Source organism: Lissotriton vulgaris, chromosome 1_1 (genome assembly GCF_964263255.1).
Source record: "Lissotriton vulgaris chromosome 1_1, aLisVul1.2, whole genome shotgun sequence".
Taxonomy (NCBI): Eukaryota; Metazoa; Chordata; class Amphibia; order Caudata; family Salamandridae; genus Lissotriton; species Lissotriton vulgaris.
The window spans coordinates 776,371,423-776,385,724 of record NC_141685.1 but is presented as its reverse complement, the minus strand read 5'-3'; the positions used below and the strand labels follow the sequence as shown (position 1 = coordinate 776,385,724).

The 14,302-nt window shown below is 45.5% G+C and overlaps 1 protein-coding gene across 2 annotated transcripts in view; it reads left to right on the top strand.

Moving 5' to 3' along the window:
• The window catches only part of TPR (translocated promoter region, nuclear basket protein), a 684,526-nt gene that overhangs the window by 571,190 nt on the left and 99,034 nt on the right, over positions 1 to 14,302 (top strand). For both annotated transcript variants that reach the window (XM_086956072.1, XM_086956065.1), the window contains exon 44: positions 8,893 to 8,961. In XM_086956072.1, coding sequence (XP_086812198.1) covers positions 8,893 to 8,961 — 69 coding nt within the window. The remainder of the gene's footprint in view (positions 1 to 8,892; positions 8,962 to 14,302) is intronic.

Below are 14,302 nucleotides of genomic sequence, written 5' to 3'. Positions count from 1 at the left end.
TCTATCTGGCCTGTTGGTGCCTCGCCCAGTGGTCATCCTGACTGGGGTCCTTAATGCCGAAACCCTTGGATCTGGCCGTTTGGTCCAAAAAGTCGGCAGTGGAGAATACATTTGTTTGACCTTCGTGCACCAGGTGAGTTTGTTCTGGTTCTTTGTGGATATGGTACTGTTTTTGGTTTGTCTTTGGTGCGATCTGAGGACCGATTTGAATACAAAGTGCTTGTGAAAGCTTTGTAAGGCAACATAGCGAATTTGGCTTACTTTAGAAAATGCCTGTGTTTAGCAGATTTTTGGTTTCCTGTTTTTCGGCTGATACTAGACTAGAAGAAAGTCAACCAGCACTTCCTGAAGGCACCCTGAATTTGTATGTTTGTTAAGCATGGCCTTGGCCCTATTATGTTTAATACGCTATGGCACAAATATACGAGGGACAAAGCTGAGTTACAGGTGCCTTTGACGGGCACCTTTGATGAACAAAAAATTGCCTTTTCACGGGAGAAGTTGTTTTCAAGAAGAAGTAGGCAGGCTATGTCTGATGTCTTCAGAACATGGCAAAAGTAGGTTAAACAGAGGTGAATGAAGGTGGTGAAAGAGGCCTGGAAAGGGAGAATGCAAACATTGACACAGAAAGCTGTAGAGCTTGATAGAGAGAAGCAGGAGATGGGGATTGAACGTGAAGATTGTAGATTCCGGTTCGAAATTGGCAAATCATAGGTGGCCCAAGAAGAAAATAAGTTTGTGGAGCAATTGTTAGATACTTGGCCACCACCTCCGTATGCCTTGAAGAGGGTATATATCCTGCTCTTCCCCCACAGGCCCAGTTACCAGTTTCTTCTGTCTCTACAGTTTCTGCTTCTGTTACTGTTGATCAGACTGCTGTGGCCACGGCACCTCCTGTCCTTTCCTTGCCCTCGCCGTCTGTGGTAACTGTGACTGTTGGTACTCCTGCAACGCCTATTGTTTCGGCGTCTTTCCCTCCAGCATTTATACCCACAATGCAGCAAACAATGACGTTAGTACCCGCTCCCTCAATTTTAAACGCAAATGGAAGAGAGATGACAGTGGTAACATGGAAGGATTTCTCGAAGGCCAAAGAATTCTGGCAACATAGGGAAGAGTTCGCAAAATGGGGAATCGAGATAAGACCGGTCGAAACCGAAAGGTACCCCGGCCCGTTATCCACGCTGGCAGATGCAAACTCAAAGTCCGACAGTGGAATACTCCGGGGAGCAGTCGGCTGCTCGGATAGTAGCAAGGGAGGATGGTCCTACCTACGGATCATCCATCCAGGCTGGTCAGGAGTTACCAGTCAGAAGCTGAAAGTCTTACCCCCAACGGCAAGCCCAGCGGACAACAAGAGGGACGAAGCATGAAAACCGAACCTGAAGGTATGCTCTTAGAATATAAATGGACTGGGAGGAAAAACAAATGATCTTGAACTAATAGCTTTCCTCAAACAATTTGACATTATACTATTCCAAGAGACTTGGTCAATCTCACCGGACCACATAAATGGCTTCAAAGAAATTCAACAATATGCCATCAAGAGGTCCAACGGGCAGGGCAGCGGGAGGTCTATCGATTTATTTGAACACCAATATCCCCTGGTCACTTAAGTCAATCCAGTCAGGTCAAACATGTATCCAATGTATTAAAATCACTCTTCCCTCCTAACCCCAGTTCAGGACAACAGGATACGCAAGATTGTCTGTCACTGGTGATATGCAATATCTATATACATCCGGCATCAAAGAGCAAATTAGAGAAATTTATGCCCCTTAAAGCACTTCTCAAATCCTTGCAAGCCACTTACCCAAAGGCAGGTTTGGTGGTTTCTGGTGACCTGAACATGTTCCTACTACAAACAGATCCCGCCTATGACTTCCAACGAACCAAGCTGTACGGGAAATCAATCCCCCCCAACAATAACAGACCATCGTAAAAAAGACAAATATGGCAAGATGTGTGCCCAAATATTAGCCGAAATCGGACTGATTACTTTGAACGGCTGATTTTCGCAGGAACAGCCGGCATCCTCGACCAGAATTGCCAAAAAAGGCTCAATCAATTCTGGATTATACCATGGTGGACTTTGAGGTATTCCAAATAGTAGTCACCTATAGAATAATCCATAAACTGGAGAGCGATCACAGTCTACAAGTAATGGAGCTCAGATCACAACATTCAAGGGCCCCAGCAATCAAAGATCTGACCGTAACCCCGACCCTTTACAATCTTAACCGGTTAGCTTGGAACGGAAAGAATGTAGGTGAAATCATAGTTCATGTGAAAACCACGTCGGCAGAAGACGACGAAAAAACCCCACTAGCATACCAGGATAACTGGGAAAAAATTATCGCAACCCTGGCTGATAAATTTGGTCAACAAAATCAGACTAACAAAAGAAAAACCTCGAAGATACATCAAGCGCACCTGGGAGCAATAGGGAGTAAAAAAAGGATTTTCAGTCAGGAAATCAGAAAACTTAAACGGAAAGACACAAAAAGGGGTGACTACATCAAGAGGCAAATACATATTCTAAGGCAACCCTCCAAAAAAGAAGTATGGACCGTGAAGAAAAAACACCAAACAGAAATCTGGCTACAATTATTAGAAGCCAGCAAATCCAATAACAGGACATTTTGGGCAGAAATCAACAAAGTAGCCAATGGAGCAGGCCTCGATTTTAATGTAGTGCCCTCTCCCTCTTTTGTCACCCCCACTGTGTTCCTCCATTCCCCGACATTACTGAGTAGTGAGACACTGGTGCGCGTCCCCAAGGATAGAGATTGAATGAAATTTAAGGAGCGCATAGGACGGACATTGGTCCGATCTGATGTGGGAGATGCAGAGAAAAAGGTGGTGGCTAATCAGGCTGCGCAGTGGGCTTGTAACCCCATTTACAGTGTTGAAGACGTGTGGAGTGTGATGAAAGATTGTGACATTTGTACAGCAACATGCCCGTAAGCATATGTCTGCTACTCTGATCAGTCTTTGGGAGCAGTATTTCAACAGTGCAGCACCGCAGATCATATATATTAGGGATCATATATATTAGGGATCATGTGTATGCTAATGATCTGGAGCCTGCTCATGTCCTTGGTAATGTTGCGACATTGGTTGCTTATCGGGGAAGGCTGCTGGGGAAGAGCTCCACCCTGGTACCTCAGTTTCCGATGAGGGAGGTACACCCTATATACCATCCTGAGATACCAGAGCTATAGGATCAGCATGATAATGTGACTAGGCCAAGGGTAGAGGCCCGTTTTCAACAACAATGGGTTTATACTCCAAGGAAGAGTAGTGAGGTTTCAGTTACATGACCTGAGAACAAATCCTACTGGTTATTATAAGGAGCTGACTGAAGCAGCCTCCTCAACTGTAATGACACTTGCTGACATTGTAATGCTGTTTGGTCTACTAGTTCCGGTTGATATTTGGAGACAAGTGCACACGCAGGATCAAGTTGCTGAATTAGGTGGTAACTGGGATCAAATGAAAGTATGTGTTCAGGAACGGGAGCAAGGTGATCAGCCTAGAGCAGAAATACTTGCTTTGCCGGGTCGTATCATTACGTACATGCATTCTCTTATTCTTCCGAGGAAGGTTGATTGGGACAAGTTATCGGCTTGTCAAAAGAAAAATGATAGTGTCAGATTTTTTCACTCGGTTGAGTTATTTTACTATTTTGTTTGTGCTCTGTTCGCGTGTTAAGTTAGCACTCACAGCACCATTTTATATTTGGCCACCATTTTGAATCGTAACTTCAGCTACGTAATCCCTGACTCGAGATGCAGGCTGTGGAAAGTTTTGTTTCCCCAAGGTTAGGCCTTGCTCTGCTAATGAATACACTGTTCTTATTAACTCATTCCTTTTCCATAGATAGAGGCTTTCTCCCACTAGTCTAGCGGTAGGCACAAACAGAACTCAGCCTAAACTCATCTTTCTGTACTCCTTTGTTTTAGCTGACACCTGCCAGTAGAATTCCATTATGGGTGGGACTTCCCTGGTTCAGAAATTTACATTATGTATCTCTGTGTTGGCTGAAGCCAGTCCCTCTGCAGCAATCCCAGGAGGCTGGTCAGACTGGACTCCGCTCGAGTGTACCTGAATAAAATACACTTGGTTTGTTTTCTCTACTGTCGGACCGACTCTTCATTTGTATGGAAGGCTGAGAGGTGTACGTGAGTGACCCGGGTGGCCCTAATGGGTTTACTTCCTTCAAACATGGTGTCGAAAGCCAGGAAAAATGAGTTGATTAGGGCCCCCAAAGCCTGGGAGGAGGCACACAGAGTACCGCCGTGCCTGGAGAAGGAATTACCCCGAGGTAATGGGGAAGAAGATGATGTGGAGGAAAATGTGCATTGGTGGAGCCAGTGGAGCTGATCGAATCCTACTGACCTTCCAGCCCCTACAAGCCAAGTGTGGCTTCCAGAGCAGGCTCAATCACTACAGGTCCCTTTAGACGGATATTGCCACTTTGGACTTGGAAGAGAGGGCCATAGCTCTGGGGGAGAGCAGATTGGCCCTTGGGCAATGAAAGGCCAGGCTAGACCTAGAGAAAATGGCGTGTTCTGACCGGGATGCCCAGAATGTCAAATTGCCCAAAGGAATTGCCCCTAGTTATGTCTAGGTGGATGACAAAGGCAAGTGGTAGGCTTCATATGAGAGAGCTGTCACAATGTGGAAGGTGGGCACACAACACTCGGGAACATTACTATGGGAGTTAGTACCATTAGGTGGTAGAGACAGACTGCTCACTCTTGAGGATGAGATGGGTGAGTCTTACCCGCACACGAAGGCAGCCCTTGTAAAATTCTTTGGTTTGATCACTGAAGAGTATAGGGAGAAGTGTAGAACAACTCCGAAGTAGTCAGCGCAGACATGAGTTAACTTTGTTGTCACGTTAGTTAAAGCACTAGATGGTTGGATTAAAGACAACAAAGTAGACTCATTTGAACGGCTCTCCGAGTGTCAAGGAGCACAACTTAACAAATTGTCAGAAGTTGCACCAGCATCTGGTGCCTTTAAGCTGTCCATCCCCAGGGAACAGCTGATGAGTAATAATGTACCATGGTCCAAAAAAGTCCTAGGGTAGTGAAAAAAATGGTCGGACCCCCCTTCAGGGGGAAGGGGGTATATGGATAAAAAGGACCCCCCCAAAGAGTCACCAAAAGATGCCAAAGGGGGAGGGGAGCCCAGAGCCACATCCTGTTAAGAGAAAGGGGTACCTGGGAAATACATTTCACTCCTCAAAGGATGGGTGTGTTTTAACTTGTCATCTCCCAGGACACAACAGGGAAGATTCAGTTTGTACCAAGAAGGTACCTACTGGTGACCAGCCCAAAGGGAATTTGCTGCTGGAACCCCAAAGGATACACAGAGGCCACCTTAGTGTCCCTGAGTGGGGAGAATGTTTAACTTTTGGCTCACTGGCCTCTTAGTTTGGAGAAGTACAGCCAGTGGCTAAGAATCAGTGGGATGTAAGTGAAGGCTCTGAGAAATAAGCTGCCAGTGTAACCATGATAATGGTAGAACTAGTATTCCAAGACCAGATCCTTCCAGAAGAGGTGCACCACCTTGTCAAAGCTGAAAGGGAGAGCGACAGACCCATCCAATGGCCTTGGTGGATATTGTGGTGGGGGGGGGGGGGGGGGGGGTGTTACTGGCCCAAAGAAGGTAGCTATCTCCCCTGCCACCCCAATAGTGACTACTGGGCGATGATCTGTAAACTTCTACCTGGTCAGAAGTGGAAAGAAGGACCCATACAGCAATGGTCGGTCTGCCTGAATGAGTGTGTTACCACAAATGTACAGAAGGTCCAGAGGAAGAGTTCAGGGGTCATGTAGCCTGGAAATATGAACCTGGACCCTAAAGCCAAGAGGAAGGGCAGAAAGGCTGGCTACCCAACTTCCAAAAGTCCACAGGCCCAGAAGGAGCCCAACCGTCCGGGGGGAAAACCTGGTGACTGAAGAAGAGACTGCTGCTGGTAACTTTCCAGACTTGGCAGAACTCCAAGGAGCAGGTGTCCCATCTATGGTGGACTTGAGTAATGGACAAGGGCATACTCCAGTTTAAAAGACCTGTGACATCTAGCTGTCGGACAGTAATGGGGGTACTACAGTGGTACCCATAAGGTATACTGGGAAGAGGGCCTCCTGTGCAGTGAACCAAGGGACCCCCAAACCAGGGGCAACCAGGCAATTTGTGGTTCCTTCAGCTGTGCAAGGAGCTTCTCCTTCACCTGACCCATGATATCCCCCTAGCTGGACGCCTGGGGCAGATCAAGACCTGGGCATGGCTGTTCAACCATTTCTACTGGTTCCAGAGGTCTTAGAAAGTTTTCTCACTTCTGTGTCACATGCCAAACCAGAGGTAAGGCAGGTGGCAAGCTAAAGGCTCCCTTGATGCCACTACCTGTGGTGGTGACTACCTTTGACAGGGTGGGGATAAACTTGTTAGTCCCCTATACCCACCAATGGCTTCATAAATTAGGTCCACACTGTTGGTAATGGCTCATACCACTAGGTTTCCTGAACCCATACGACTTAGGACAGCCACTGCCCTTGCAGTAGCTAGAGCCTGGGCATCTTCACCAGGGTTGGGTTCCCTAAGGAGGTGATCTCAGATAGAGGCACAAATTGTAGGTCTGCCTATCCGAAGGCCATGTCAGGAGTGTGGTGTAACCTATAAGTTCACCGCTCCCTATCATCCCCAGGGAAATAGTTTAGTTGAGATTCAACAAAACCATAAAAGACATGATCGTGGTTTTGCCTGAAAAACTCAGGAGAAGATGAGATGTTCTTCTCCCATGCCTGTTGTTCGCCTACAGGAAGGTTCCAGAAAAAGGAGTTTTCTTTATAGTCCCTTAGGTCACCCTGCAATGGATCCACTTATCTTGGTGAGAGAGGGTTGGGAGAGTCTCTTCAAATACCCCAAGCAAGACATAGTGGATTATGTGCTTGGCCTTCGCTCCAGGATGGCGGAGTACATGAATTGCTGTTGAGTATTTAGGTAGATACAATAGAAATAGTCTTTTAGATAAAACTTAGGCTGTCACTACTGTTTTCTGTGAATCAGAACAAATTTATGGAAAGATTGTGTAAAAGGAAGAGGAGCTGACAGCATTGACTTGATCACCGTAGGCTTTTACGTTGATTATACTACGGAATACTGTGCAAACTATCTGCGTTTTGGGGGGTTGTCCGGGGCAAAAGAAAGGGAAGACTGTGCAGAAAAAGACCTTGTCAAGGTTCTTCGACTTCTGCTTCAAGATCTGCTGCACACTGGCTGAGAAGCAGCCACCAGAAGGTCTGAGTGTCCATTACACCACCAGGACCGCAATCCAATGCGTTGGTACGCAGAGTGTTTGAATTTGATATCTGCCGGGCTGCAACATGGGCATCAGTGTACACATTCACAAAGCACAACGCCTTGACAACCAGGTGCACCGGGAAGGACATTTTGCCTGTTCGCTCCTGTAGGCCTTTTTGTTCTGAATGTGACATAATCAATATTTAGGGTAGATGCCTGGTTTCCTCAGTCTACACTTGGGCTAATCCTGGTTTATCAAATGGAATCACTTCTAGTAAAACCCAAACCTGATATTCATCTCCTAGTCAAAGCCATTTTCCCTCCCCTTCTATTAACTAATTAGCCCCCTACCTGACTTTGTCAATGGATGCAAGTGTAACAGATTGGAGGTCATGGTAGGTGATGCATTTGACAAGGGCAAGTGGATTACAGCCTTATCCGTCACGTCTATTGATTGGCATTCCTTTCTCTTGGTTGTGTCAATAGGCAGCAGTGGAAGGGGGTTCACAGAGAGCAAAAGAGGAGAGAAAGACACAAGACAATACGGGTGCAGACTGTAATTGTAATGCAATAAAATGAAGCAAGGGAGATCTGCACAATGAGGGGTAGGTGGGTGAAGGGATGAATTTATCGAGAGAAAGTAAAGGGTGTGGCTATTTAGTGATGGAAAAGATGGGCTTCCTGTGATCTCCATCTGCCTAACCTTTTAGCTTCAGCCTCTTGAACTGAGCTTGGCTTCATGCTTCAAACCTGTCCTATTAAAATAACTGAGATTCATTGTGGACGCTACCAATGTTTGCAATCATCATTTTAGTCTTTAATTTTTCTGTGCATTTTGTGACGTGAATGTCGTAAAGGCAGTGAAAGGTTAAATGATTTGGAAAATGTGTTAAGGGACTAGTTTTTTTTCTGGTTAGAGGCACATCCTAAAATGTATCTGTTTAACTACAGGGTTAGGGCCTTTTCCCTTCTGGCTTACATGGCTGTATGTTCATCAGGAGTTGGGAATACCTTTATAGAAGGCCATCCTTGAAAGGAGTTGAGCACAAGGATTTACACTACAGTAAAAAGGTTCTGCATAGCCCCTCACTCACAAACATTGAAATCATTGGCAGGCTGTAGCCTTTTGTCAAAGGGTGTAGGTACATCCATACCTCGTTCTACCAACTAAATGTTATGGGATCTGTTATCAAGGATACCATTTTCCCGTGGTCGCCTCTGTCTCTGCATCTTGGTATCCATCATTGAAATCTGATAAGACTATCCTATGTGTGACAGTTTGATCAGTTTCTGATTCGACTACGACGTTGATTGCAGTTTAATAGGATTTGAAATTGCCCAGTATATGTGTAGTCTTATATACTCTCCCTGATCAACCTGTAGCCCCATCTGCTTTACAGCCGACGGATGACCCTCAAATCTGAAGGTAGGGAGAATCAAAAATTCCCTGCACAGGTTGCCTTTATGATGAATGCAAGCTCTGTCACTATGAATCCACAGATGTTACAAGTTAATAATATTGTAATTGTAATTTTAAGAATGTTCCTCACTAAATAGGCATTGCTTCCTTTAACACAGAGAATCCAGATGACCCGCAGGCAATCAGTGGGACGCGGACTTCAGCTGACACCTGGCGTAGGCAGCATGGTAAGTCATGAATCACAAAACCGTTTTACGTTTTTTATCTAAAAATGTAAAACAATGAGTCCGTGCAATGTTTAATAAGCACATGTAAATACAATTAGAGGGTAAAGCTATAAATGTTCAGAGACCAAGAAAAAGTAATTTTTTTAAATCTTTGTTCTTTAAGTAATTAATCCTAATTCTGATGTCTTCACCACATTTTTGACTTTCTCAAAGTCACCCCCTTCATTCTCTGCCCTTCATTCTCAAATGGGCCAACCGGATCTGATAACCTTTACTTTCAGTCTTTTATTCAGCCTGTTTTCCTCCTTGATGTATCTCTGGCAGTTCAGAAGCTTCATGAAACACCGTCACTCCTGACATGCTCATTAAATGCTATGATACTCTCATTATTCTCTGCTTGATTTTTTGGTGGTACCAGCAAAATATCCTAGGTAGGGGACCATCCATGGGACACAGCATGCTCTGTGATCCTGAGGTGGCTAAATGGTTATTTTGGGAATGTTGATAGGCTGCATTGGGACACGATGTTTAAGTATATGCTTCACCTAGAACAACGAGCATAAGAAGACAACTTTGTCCAGATAACTTGGTTGTAATTCCTCCATTATTTAAAAATGTTTGATGTTTAAGGTCTTGCTGCTAGAGATCACTTGGATGGTTTATCTGGTACCTCACATGGGTTCATCTTGTGGGAGGTACATTTGAAGGCAGGGCATGGTATTAATTTTACCTCTCAATCTTTTATCCCTTTTCTTTGTTCGCAAAACTGAACATCTTCACAATTTCACTTTGTAGAAGTTCTAACTTTGAGTTCTATTTTTCCTTGAGCCATTACTTCATTAGAAACGTAGTTCCCTCATTGTCTCTAAAGAGACTTCTTGGAAGTGGAGGTGAGTGGAGAAGCAAGGAAGAGAGAAGGAATAAGCTGCCTTTTAAGCTGTGACCTTACAGACCACTTATTTCTCCTCTTAGTTTCATTCTCACATGCCCACTCACTCAATTCATGATTCGCCCCTCTCTCCTTCCCCTTTCTCACACCCCTTTACTCCTGAGTTTCCCAGATAATCCTTTTTGCTCCCCACCCGTTATCACAACTCCTAGGGGAAAGGTGAAAACTCCTAGTAAACCTTTGTTCCCACTTTGGTTCGATTTATCCTTTATTACTTATAGTTAAAGACAGGCTTCGTTCCTCCTCCTCCTTTGTTGCAAGGGCTTTATCGTTTTTATACATTTGACCCTTTTTCATAGATTTATCGATACAACCCTAGTGCTGACTTTTTTTAGCATTTTAGAATAATGTGGATGTTGTATGTTACGTTATTTTCTCGTCTACCACACTTTAATGCAAGTCTGGGCAGGTTGTATGTTACTTACATTTGCTTTGGTTCTTTTGGTAACATTTCTCAGGCCAAGATAATTGCTTAAGGTTTTTTTTATATATATTTGTTTTTTTTTGGTTTAATGGAGCAAATCTAGTCCAAGGACATTATACCAGACTGTCTCCTTTTTCCCCTTCTTGGGTGCAGGAAGATTGCGCCGAAGCCGGGAATTGAACTTGGTTCCCCATGTTCCAAGGTCAGCAGCTCTATGCACTAGGCCACATCTATTTCTGATTTTATCTTGTTTACCTTTGGCATTATGTTTATTTTGTTGTCTAGGAGTATTGATCAGCTGTGATAATGGCCAAATCCTCCCTCCTCAGGAGTGGCTGCCCTAGGATCAAGAAACTAACAGGAATGTTGCCCAATAGAGCTAAAGACCCGTCAGGTAGTTAGGATGGTAACCTGGTGCTGGGGATTCGGACTACTGTTCTCCTCAGAATTTCCATGTAGTCGCTCTCAAAATGCAGGGATGGGTTTTGTTCTGTGAACCTACCCTGCTCTGGAGTTCCCAACCGGTGTGTTCTACAGTTGTCAGTGAACATTACGTCTGTGGAAAGGGGGCATAGTGCAAACCTTGCTGTAGAATTCTGCAAGCCCTTCGATTGCCAAGTTAACAGCCTGACCTTCCTTGGCACTTTCTCTGGTGAGGTCTGACTTTATGTATGGCCTGTTTCTCTGTACTTCGACTCCACTGACATGCAGTGTAGCCCAATGGAACAACTACTTGCACCTCTGCATTGTCTACAGAAACTCATGGGCATTTGTCCGCAATCCTTATGGACCTACTCTGTAATTATGTTCTCTTCTAGTTTTGTGAAATCGAGATTCTGAGTCCGATACTCGTGAGGGTACAAAATGCCAAATTATTCCAGTGTGCTAAGAACATGTCCCCACCAAAACCTTACGGAGAATGACACAGACGGGTGCCTGTGTCTGATCCCTACTTGATCTGTCTTAGGTGCTGGAGGTCGAGCCACAACTCAGTACTGCTCCTGACTGATTGTCGCTGTACCCAAAGTTGATTCAGGAGAGGAGGATAAAGCTCCTTGCGGACCAGCATCTGAAGCCCCAAGCATCGCTGCTGATCTTGTGAAAGGTCTTGGTACCGAGGAAGATGTTGAGCCTATTCCCTGAGCTGTAACCGCGACCAGTTGTCTTTGAAATCCAAATTGTCTTTAGGGAACTCGAAACCTCACTCAACTTCACTGTACCCCTCCAAGCCCCTAGACCTGGCACAGCACGACTAGGCCAAACCCCTTTTGTCCAACCCCGAGATAGCACCACCATGACCCTGCTCGAAGTAAAACACTGGCACCAATCAGGCTGCGGCAACCTTCTGGCTTAGACATGGGTGCCCTTGTCCTTTGGCGGGCCCAAATTCGAAATGAGTGTAGAAGCTGATTACTGGGCCTTCCACCACACCAATAATATTGCCTAGTCTCTGAAGAGGACTGGTATGGGGAGTTGGGTAATGCCAGTATGTTGGACATTTGCCTAGACTCTGGTTTAGTCTCCCCACCTGGCCCGGCTACTGAGGAGAGTGCATCCTTCACGCTGGTGATTAGGGAAGTAGAGGCCCATCCGTAAAAGTTAAAACTAATGTTTTAACTGAGGTACTTCGGCTGGGGCGCACAAGTGCAGAGTCCCTGCTCCCGTTTAACAAAGCCCTTACAGATTTCCCTCAGGGGGCCTGGTCGAAACCCTGTTCAGGGTTGTCAAACTGCCAGTCGCCCCCTACCTGTGCGAACAGACCCAGTGTTTCTCACCTAGCAACCCACACCCAAAAGTCTTTAATTGCATGCTTAAGCGAAAAAGGTTAACCCAAGTCAATTCCCTACTAGTACCATGAACAGGGAGTACAAAAGGTTGGAGACTTTTGGGAAGAGGGATTTCCCCTCCACCAGCCCTCATTGTTTAAGTCTCCAGTTGGTATGCGCTTTTTGAAAGGTTTGCAACATTGGTTTCCTCCCTCTACCTTTGTGATGCCACAGTGAGACCTTAACTTGGTCCTCTCATATCTGATGTGTCAAAGTGCTCCTTTTGACTGTCACTCCCACTTTTTACCTAGTATGTGATGTAATTTTGTTAGGAGTGCACTGGGTTCCTGCTGTTTAGGTCCCCAGTGCCAGATCTTTCCCTAAAACTCTACCATTGTTCCCCCAAATGATCATACCTGTAGCACCCCTATAGGTCCAGAGTAAATTGTGCCCCTGGAACCTAGGGAAGGTAGGCTAAAGAGGGCCCCTAATGGCTGCATGCTTGGGCCACCCTAAGGGACCACTCAGCACAATCATGCAAACTTCCCTTGCAGGCTACTTGGAGATGCAGAGAAAAGTGAAGACACAGCATGGCACACCACCTATGTACCATGCCTGCAGACACTGCATCTAATATTTGTAAGGCACCCCTACAGCAAGCCTTACAACCCTAAGGCAGGGTGCATTATATTACATGTGATGACATATCTGCATGAGGAGATATACCCCTTTGATGTCCATGTTGAATCTTGGGCATTGCCAGTGAACAGAGAAGCCATCTTTAGTATATGTACTGGGCACTGGTGATAACAAGTTCCCGAGCTACCTGATTACTTAACCGAAACTAAAGATGTTTGGTATTTGAGATATCGTAATAATAAGCCCACCCTGATTCCAGTGATGGATTTAATAATACATGCACCCAGAAGGCAACTTAGAGGGCCCCCCTGAAAACCTACTAACCTCTCCTGTACTGCCTGACTGGTATAGCTCAGCCTGCCACCACAGACAGGTTTTTGACCCCCCCTGTAGGTGTGACCCCACACTGAGTGTAGAAACAATGCCTGCTCCAGCTGGAGGTGTTGTCACCTTCTCAAAGGAGGGTGACCAAGTAATCCGCATATCAAGGAAGGAGGCTTCAAAGTACTCTGCCGCCTATGATATGCAACCCCGACTTCCGCCAAGCTTGGGAGATACCCCACCTGTCCAGAGGCCCATTTGGCACAGGACAGGCTAGACAATTAGCTAGTCAACTGCCAGGTGCCTTTGCCGCGCAGAGCCCGGCTGACCTGTCTACTCTGCACCTGAGCGCCCCAGTCCAGGTACCGACAAACCACTGTGTCTCCTTGCTCCCAGGACTCTTATAACCAGAGTCCCCCGATGGTAGCTTCTGGACTGGACTTGTCCACAAGTCTGCCTCTGCAGCCTGTTTTCAGTTGGCCGCCCTTCCCAGCAGCGTAGCGCGTGAAGCTACCAACCCAATCAGCACCTTTGCACCCAGACGCCTCAGGGCAGGTAACTAGTAACTGCTAGTGGTGCTTTGGGCCTTGGCCCCCTACGACTCTAAGTCCTGAAGGAGACTCCCAGAAACAGACCGTAAATAACCGTATGCAGCATATGCCTTTTTTGCCATATGAAAGCATTGCTGCGTAGACTCATTTAAGTGAACATTGTACTTACCTGTAAAAATCTATATTTAAAAAAGTACTTACTTGATAATTAAGTTCTTGGTATCAAAATGTATACAAAAATTAGACTTATTTTTCTAAATTGATCTCAGATTTATTCTTGTGTGTATTATTTTTTTGCCTTTAAGTACAGCAAATGCTTAGCACTACCCTCTGATCAGCCTTTACTGCTCACCCCCACACTACCACAAAAGAGAGCATTGTGTTATCATTTTTGCCTCTGTAAACCAATAAGGGTTGCTTGGACTCTTTACACCGTGTACCTCAATAAGGTCCACTATATAGAGCCAGTTTCCTACAATGTCCGGACCTACTCATTATAATATTCCTCTTTGGAATGATTCAACATAAAAGGACTTGTGATATTTCCCTGATGGGTGCTGATTCCAAATCAATTCTTTTTTGCACTCCATTTGAGCCTCTTCACAGCTGTTCCTTGCCACCCCTCACCCTCAACAGTATTGATCATAGTGAAGCACATTGGTGCGGTGTTTGAGTGAGCAACAGGCTCTTT